Source organism: Cydia strobilella, chromosome Z, assembly GCF_947568885.1.
Source record: "Cydia strobilella chromosome Z, ilCydStro3.1, whole genome shotgun sequence".
In the NCBI taxonomy this organism is placed as follows: domain Eukaryota; kingdom Metazoa; phylum Arthropoda; class Insecta; order Lepidoptera; family Tortricidae; genus Cydia; species Cydia strobilella.
This window is the reverse complement of record NC_086068.1, coordinates 18,350,418-18,359,701: the sequence shown is the minus strand read 5'-3', so window position 1 is coordinate 18,359,701 and position 9,284 is coordinate 18,350,418. Positions and strand designations below refer to the sequence as shown.

At 39.3% G+C, this 9,284-nt stretch overlaps 1 protein-coding gene across 1 annotated transcript; it reads left to right on the top strand.

Moving 5' to 3' along the window:
• Positions 1-263: 263 nt before the first annotated feature.
• On the top strand, positions 264-8,702 carry LOC134753910 (fork head domain-containing protein crocodile-like). Its single transcript, XM_063689875.1, has 3 exons — positions 264-1,625; positions 1,802-1,972; positions 8,007-8,702. The coding sequence occupies exon 1, from the start codon at positions 604-606 to the stop codon at positions 1,609-1,611; it is 1,008 nt and encodes a 335-aa protein (XP_063545945.1). The 5' UTR covers positions 264-603; the 3' UTR covers positions 1,612-1,625; positions 1,802-1,972; positions 8,007-8,702.
• Positions 8,703-9,284: the final 582 nt, after the last annotated feature.

Sequence of the window (9,284 nt, the reverse complement as noted above, 5' to 3'; positions counted from 1 at the left end):
AATTGAAGCTATATGGAAATAGCGCCTTACTGACAAGCGACAATAAGTACCCTTTTGGTTGAAAATGGCACATATGTGCATTCGGCAAAAATAGGTATATACCAGATCATGCATGCCCGGATTTTGTCGCGTACAGTTTTTATAAGGAGAACAGTACGTTTTCAAAATGGGGTCTCCGAGTGTGAGTGCATCTACACAGTCCGTTTGGAATAATTGACGGTTGTGCGGGGACAATGCGTATTATATGGTGAAGTGGTTCGGGGGAAGCATTGTCAGAAGAATGTGGGCGCCGCCCTCGGCGGGCTGGGCGTGCAGCACCCCGCCTCGCGGCGGCTGTACGGCGCGAGCGGGACGGCCGCAACTCTGTCTTCGTACTAGAATGAGAGGGCGCTCACGAGGGCGGAGCGAGCCATCGTCGCATCTGCCGGCGTCGCCCCTGATCCCGCTCATTCGTCTCTCGTTTAGCGTCTGCTATGTAAACGTGCCTTGTTGTGAATCTAAACAAAATCAGTCAGTCGTCGTTTTGTTGTCGAGGGAGTAGCGTGTCGAGGGTTCCGCGTCCGTAGGTTTAACATGCTGTGCCAGTGATCGTGGTTTGACACGATGCACGCGTTGTTCGGCGAACAGAGTCCGTACGCGTACCGCGGAGGCGCCGCCGGAAGCTACTCGGCCAGTGTCACCCCCTATGCCTACGAACAATACCGATACGGATACGGTGCTCCATACCTCCACCCGCACCAGCAACATGTCGGTGCACCGAAAGACATGGTCAAACCGCCTTATTCCTACATAGCACTTATTGCGATGGCAATACAAAACGCGCCGGATCGTCGTATTACTCTGAATGGCATTTATCAGTTTATAATGGAGCGTTTTCCATATTACCGTGAAAACAAACAAGGATGGCAGAATTCTATAAGACATAATTTAAGTCTAAACGAGTGCTTCGTGAAAGTGGCTCGAGATGACAAGAAGCCTGGTAAAGGTAGTTACTGGACGTTAGATCCAGACTCCTATAACATGTTCGACAACGGATCATATTTGAGACGACGGCGTCGTTTTAAAAAGAAAGATGCCTTGAAAGAGAAAGAGGAAGCTATGAAGCGACAGCAACAGCTGCAGCAGGCGCAGGAGGCGCTGGCCGCGCAAGAGGCACTCAGCGTGTCCGATGTGACGGGGCAGGCACGCGACGTCAAGCCCGACGTCAAGCCGCGCCTCTTCGAATGTCGGCCCAAGCGCGAACCCGGCGCGGATTGTGCGCGCTACGATAAGCCGTCGGACTCCCTGGATGACTACAGCGAGCCCCGTTTACCGCCCTCCGCCGTGTACTGCTCGCCGCAGCCGTACTCGCTGGCGGCAGAGGAGTTCCGAGCGGCCGCGTCGGGCTGGTACGCAGCGCCGGAGCCGCCCGCCGAGCAGTTGCCTCCGGCGTTTCGCGACCTCTTCGAGCCTCCGAGTTGCCAGCTGGCTGGCTTCCGGGGGTCGCCTCCTCCCGACGCTTACCGCACATCGCCACCGCCTCATCACCACTACCGCGCGCCGGCGCCCTCCTACTACCATCACCAAGCGTGCGTGGCAGCCGCACCCGCACCTGCTCACAAGTCCTACTGAGACATTGCATCCAGGTGGGATATCCTTTGTTTTCACTTTTATTAATCGCCGTGCGATTTTTCCTTACGATGGAGAGAGCTTTGGCGATTGCGAATTGGCTGTGCGAGTTATATGGTTTCACTCCTGGTGGCCAGTGCCCGGGATCGGCGCGGTACGTCGGGGCAACACCGTGACGTGGTTGTGGTTGCAGGAGGCCGGCATCACACGGCGCCGAACGAATTTAGCTGCGCGTCAGTTCCAGAACGGATAAATATAGCGCACTAGCCTGAGATGCCGCGGAGCCAAGTGGCGGTGCGTCGATAACCACTGTTTACACGTCGGCGGCCGGCCCTGCCGCCTCCCGCTCCGTCCACACCTATAGGTACGTACACGAGGATCTCATCTGTGTAGAAAGTATTAGCTGTAACAATAGCCCCACAATTGTGTGCGTACACAAGATGCGTGTGAGCGTCTTGCTAGTCTGATGTATCACGGAAGTTCAAGACGGGTGTTTTGATTAGCTCTAGACACAGTTTACATAAGTACTTATATCCAAGAGTTAGGTACGTTAGTTATGGTTTAATATGGATATTTCATTTTTTTATTATCACAATGGTGGCAAACAAGCATAGAAAAAACCTACCTGAAGGCGAGGGGTCACTGAAGTCGATCTTCAAGACTGTCTTGACAAGACACTTGTAGGTATCTCCACTATCTCCAGGGGTGTGTCTCATGCACGTTTCCTTTAAAAACCGAGGTAGAGTTCTACCAAGAAAAGTCTGCAGCGATTTTGATAGCATACGCAGTACAAGTGTTATTTTAAACGTCAAACTTCTATGAAATTATGACGTATAAATTACACTTGTACTGCGTGTGCTATCTAAATTGCTGCAGACTTTTCCTGGTCTAACTCTAGGTACTTGGGAACCTACTGGTTGGGTAACTGATATGGCGTCGGAAAGATCAACATTAAAAAAGAACATGTGACTATAATTCTGTTTTTTTTTTTTAAATATGTTTGTATACCTAGGAAACAAAATATTTTAATATTTATACTTAGAACGTTTCATTATTTCCACCAAAATTTTTCAACTAAATATTACTTCCGAGAACTGTTCCTAATAACTGTTTTTAATTGAATCCGATGGATGAATAAAATTCGTAGAATATAGATGTTTTTAGGTACATTTAGAATTTCTAGGACATTTCCGGATGCGATGTTAAATGTTGATTTTGACAGTTTTTAGCATCATTATCAAGATATATTTTAATGCAATTAAACGCTTCAACTTTCTAGAATTTACAAGCAATCAGTGTCAATACAGTAATGGCAAGTCTTGCTAGAATTATGGATATAGGTAATTTACAAACTGTCAGTGTCAATACAGTAATGGCAAGTCTTGCTAGAATTATGGCTATAGGTAATTTACAAACTGTCAGTGTCAATACAGTAATGGCAAGTCTTGCTAGAATTATGGCTATAGGTAATTTACAAGCTGTCAGTGTCAATACAGTAATGGCAAGTCTTGCTAGAATTATGGCTATAGGTAATTTACAAGCTGTCAGTGTCAATACAGTAATGGCAAGTCTTGCTAGAATTATGGATATAGGTAATTTACAAACTGTCAGTGTCAATACAGTAATGGCAAGTCTTGCTAGAATTATGGATATAGGTAATTTACAAACTGTCAGTGTCAATACAGTAATGGCAAGTCTTGCTAGAATTATGGCTATAGGTAATTTACAAGCTGTCAGTGTCAATACAGTAATGGCAAGTCTTGCTAGAATTATGGCTATAGGTAATTTACAAGCTGTCAGTGTCAATACAGTAATGGCAAGTCTTGCTAGAATTATGGATATAGGTAATTTACACGCAGTCTGTGTCAATACAATAATGGCAAGTCTTGCTAGAATTATGGCTATAGGTAATTTACAAGCTGTCAGTGTCAATACAGTAATGGCAAGTCTTGCTAGAATTATGGATATAGGTAATTTACAAGCTGTCAGTGTCAATACAGTAATGGCAAGTCTTGCTAGAATTATGGCTATAGGTAATTTACAAGCTGTCAGTGTCAATACAGTAATGGCAAGTCTTGCTAGAATTATGCATATAGGTAATTTACAAGCAGTCAGTGTCAATACAGTAATGGCAAAGAGGATATAATAAGATAGAGCGGTACTGTCATAGTAAATTTTGTAACCCCAGTAAATTCACTGCCATCTATCGACACACCTTAAAACTAAAAATAAAGATTTATAAAAATACGATAAAATGTATTTAAATATGGATAAATGTTTTTTATTTTTTGCATTAATTATTTTTATGATTTTGACCCATGTTCTTTTACTGATATGCGTTAAAATTGTTAAATAACAAACGAAACCGTCAACGCCATCTATACGACAGTAGGCCAAAGCTAGTAGCGCCCTCTGATAGAGAATCAAATTTTCTTGATTTTCGAGGCACGTTTTTTCCTTACACTGTATCCATCTATTACGGAGTTATATCTATCTTTGGTAAATGGCAAGTCTTGCTATAATTATGGCTATAGGTAATTTACAAGCAATCAGTGTCAATACAGTAATGGCAAGTCTTGCTAGAATAGGGGTGATGACACATGTTGAATTTTATAACAAAATCTAGTAACATAAATAGCAAATGAGCAATTTATCACAATTATGTAGATATTAAAATAATATATCGAAATAATACAAAAATACAGGACTTGAAAGTTTCAACATTTAAGTAATTTTTCAACTTCCAAAAAGGAAAAAAGTAGGGGTACCATAGGTACCATTCGATTTCTTACATTTTATCCAAAAAAATGTTGTACAGCAACTATACACCTAGGGACTTTTTTCACAATCCATAACTCCCACGGGAGCAATATAGGCTTTTACCCTTCAGTACACTTGCATGAAATAAGATCTTTTTCGAGGAAGAGTGATGAAAAATATTTATCATTCTAAATCATTATTTAAAAATTGTACCTACCAGCCAACACGACGAAATAACTCAAAATTTACATACTTACTTTGCTACTCATGTGGATAAAATGCATGTTTCTTATCAGTTTTTGAAGAATAAAGAGAGCTTTTACGAGCTGATGACAGTTGCTTATTTACCTCTCAAAAATATTAATTTTATTAAATAAAATTAGAAAAAAAACAATCACTCCATGTCGGTAAATTGTATACGATTAATTCTGAACAAGCAACGTGTTCCACGATCTGTCCCACTAATTAAATACCCAACACACAACAGATACATTGTCGGGGTAGAATTTATTGTTTACAAATGCTAAATCTTGGAAGTGATAAAAACTTTGTGTAGACAGTAGGTAGAACCCGTTGTTAGTTGCTCGTGTCAGCTTAGTTAAACAACGGAGCGGAACTGACCATATGGTGACCAAGTGACGAGAACGGCCCTAGCGATACGTTTTTTGTTTGCTCATAGATAAACTACTTTTTACATTTATTTTGAGAGCCAGAAAATAAGGAATAGATTTTGAAAAATATTACAAGGAAAATTCTCTCTAAACAATTTGATGTATTGACCATAGCTATGTCTCTTTATTTGACTTTTTCCGAGTATTTGATTAGGAGCGAAAAGCAAATTCCATATGTTTTTTTTAATGCTTTTAACTCTTATAATAATTAAAAATTCGAAAAAAACAAACGAATACAGCTATACCTACCTGTACTGTCAAAATATCCAGAGAGGAATCTCGGGACTACGTTTGTATGGAAAGGCGGTTTAGGGGCGGTCGTCCACTTACGTCTTAATATCGACACAAATACGGAGATTTAAATATTTAATAGTTTTGACGAAGGGCTCTAAATTAATGTAGGATATTAAGTACCTAAATGTATTAAACTCTATTCGTCTTTTGTCCGAAAATATTAATTTCCCAAGGAGCGCAATGAAAATAAAAATACATACAATAAAATAATAATAATATTATTAAACGTAAATAAATAAACGTTACATCATGAATATTTAAAGCAATCGTTATCACAAAAAACAGAAATCTGGCCAATGACAAGATGCCGAATAGTCGATTATCCTATAATCCACTTTGTCTCTGGTTTGACTCGCTCCGCTCGGGGATCAGGATGGGATTTTAGGCATTAAGGTTTCTTTCACGGCTTTGTTATGGTAATTTATGTTCGGCCGGACATTATGTCTTTCCCATCACGGAACAATGGTGTTCCTGACCTTTCGGAGGCGTGCGCGGAGCCGAAGCCAACACGTAAAGCCCTTTTGACACTTTAATGAAATGTAAGGGGTACACCGAGCGGATGCTGCCCTTGCCCGTGTACGACGAAGTAGAATAACTATAGAAGACTGACTTGAGCTCAAAAATGACCCCACGGCTACTGTGTCGAAAACGAATCGACTGTGGTGCGCGGAATTTCACAGCTTTAAGGATGACTCACGTTAGACCGGGCTGTGTCCGGGCCGGAGCTTCCGGCGCTTCGTTTTCTATGGAAGGCATCACGTGATCACCTGTCATGTTATAGAAAAGTAAGCGCCGGAAGCTCCGGCCCGGACAAGGCCCGGTCTAACGTGAGTCATTCTTTAAGTACGACAGCGGCATCTGTGGCATAACATGTCAGCCCATATAAAATTATTAATTCAGAAAGCCACATAAAATTTCTTCTTGTGCGATAAAATGGTGCCGCAACAATTCAATAAAACACAAGAAAAAGGATGGAATAATTGATTTTTGTAAGTTTAATTCCGAAACACTAATTGAAGACTCATACGCTAAACCAAATGTCGTAACTCTATACTAGTTTCATAATAACTTATGCCTTTTTGATACGGGGTGGCAGAATGGGGATAGCGATGCAACATACCTATCTATGACAAAGCAACAAGCAACTCCGATTATATGTTTTTATGCAAAATATTAAGAACGGTGCAAATTTTTTACCGGTAAACTTCCTGTTTTATTTACTTATTCTAGTTTCCCAAAGGACCCGGAACAGAAAATTCTTTGGACAGATGCTGTTACTTTAGAGTCAGGAACCAGATTTATTCCTTAGACCAACCACGCGAATTTGTAGCGTACATTTCAAAGAAAGTGATTACTAAGAGACTAATATTACAAGCGAAACTCCTTTTCTAATTCCACTTATTAGAAAAGGAGTTGCGCTTGTAATATTAGTTGTACTTTATTATGCAACACGGCCCTGGGGCGGATTGCATAACAACTTGTAACTAATAAATACTAAAAATATTAGCTAGTCTCTTTCTGATCAATGGAATTAGAAATAGACTTCAGATAATATTATATATTAGTTACAAGTTGTTGTGCAATCGGCTCCAGGTGCCACGGAATAAAATGACGATTTTGTATATATATCATTTTATCGCTACTCGTACCTAGGTACCTACCTAGAAAAGTGTTTTAAAATAAAATTGAGAAACGTTGACCACTGGCATTTTATAAAAGTTTGTTTGTACTGACACTGTTCCAAAATATATACTACGCATTAAATATTATATTTCAACTTTTGAATGTACCGATATACTTACTCATAATATAAAGTTTAGACATGCGTGCGTAATCTTAACAATAAATACGCGTCAATTATAGGAATTGGTTCCCTGTTGGTTAGTATCATCCTTGTAAGGTTTGACAACGCCAAAATATTGTAACGCCGCGCAAGAGGTTTGGCGCATAGAATTTAATTATAGCCAATCAAAACTTATTAAGAACTTATTACACCTTTTTTTTAAGCGGGAAATTGTTTATTGGATATAATTAAAAGCGGGATATATTAACCTTTTTTAAGCTAAACTTATATTAATAGAAAAGGGATAGCTGTCAGTGTCAGTGTGGCTGGGGTCATTTTTGGAAGGCATTTTTCTATGGAGTTCTAAGTCGCCGGCGCCGCCCGTGTAATTTACGCCGGACGTACCTAAATTTTTCAGTCATTCACAAAAATTTCGTGACATGGCGCAAATAAATAAATAATTATGAATAATGAAATATACTAAATAACAAGAATTAGGCATTAATAAAGGTAATCGCATTATTAAATATTAGTAATAACAACTTTTAAAACAATTTTAGGTAGTACCAGTGTTATGGTCTAAAGTTTATGGACTCACTTTTCCATTTATAAAAATTACCTGCTAAAATTGGAATAAACTTCTTTCTACGGTCCAGCCATACAAGAACCAAACCAAAAATTAGCCTGTTATATTTGAACCTATAAAGTACGAGTAGGAAATAGAGTTGATATACCTACATAGGTTTGGGTGAAAATAGAAAGAAATTAAAAAATGCAACTATTCCGAATGAAAATGATTTAAATTTCATCGAACTAATTAAGTACTAACTATAGGTAGGACGGTGAGCCTTCCGAGGATACTAGTCACAACATAAACTTTTTTGTCGCAGGTTTGACGGAATAAGAAGACGGGAGGCAAGCAGCAGGGAGATACGATACAATAGTGAAAGATTTAGTGTGATGGATTGAAATGTGCTATCTTTCAGTGGACCTCGTAAACTAACTAGTGAGACAGGTAGTTCCGTTTGAGCGAACTACATAATATATAATATTAGCATTATTGTGAAATCTCTAGTTCTCAAGAGAGCGTTCATAATGCAAGGAGTTAGTATGTACCTAGGTATGTATGTATATTCGTTCACCAGTGACTTATGTAAGGTAGAAAAGCTACAAATGAATTTTATTGTATTGTGACAATCACTTTTCTTGAATGGTAAGTTGATTTGTGTATTAGTGTAAATACGTAGGTACCTAAGTAAAAATTACACAATTCACATGTACCTATTCTACACCTATCTTAACAAGCTCTTCTGAAACTTGTTCTAGTCCGTTGACTCGTCTTTTCTGTGTAATATTTGAATCATTGATTACATACGTACTTATTCACTTTTAGAAATATCTATTGAAAAATCTTTGACATGCACACTCATTAGCGTGTAGGTTAGGTAGGTATAAAACTTTTTGGCTTTAATATTTGAAATATTTTTTTATTTATATTTTGAAGTATGGAAGTACTTAATTACGTATAGGTACATGTAATGAAACTTATGAATGACCACCAAAACCAGCCGTAGTGTAGCTTTTGTAGCGGGGCGTTTATGAACGGGCTTTTCCATCCCCGAAAAAGGAAATTGTGATGGATTAGGAAGGAAACCAAGTGTCAATTTTCACTGGCCCTTTTTTTACGTCTCGTTTATTCTCCGTTCTGGTTAGTGGGGTGGGAGAACGCATTGACGCTGCCCATTGACACTTTGGACAGGCAGTTGGGCTATTCTCACTGACACCTAACTCTACTTTGTGCAATGTGTTCATTATAAATATCTCCCCGTTTGTAGTAAAGATAAAACTAAGCTTAACCGCGAGAGTATGCGTGCCATAACCATAATGTATTATGAATAAAATCGAGTGGGTAGAACTAACTGTATGTAATTAGGAAATTATTATGATTGCTACAGATTGTACAATAACTGCAACTGTGTAGTACAACACTTTATTTTAGTAGAAAATGGCATAACTAAGTTCCCATGGAATAGATAACTTTAAAGATACCGTATCGTTATGACATTTAAATATAAATATGTACATTTAATTTAGTCACATAGTTTAAGTAGTTGATTAGATCTAAGTCATCAATAAAAGCCTGAATCAAGAAATTATTAGTGCTGTCC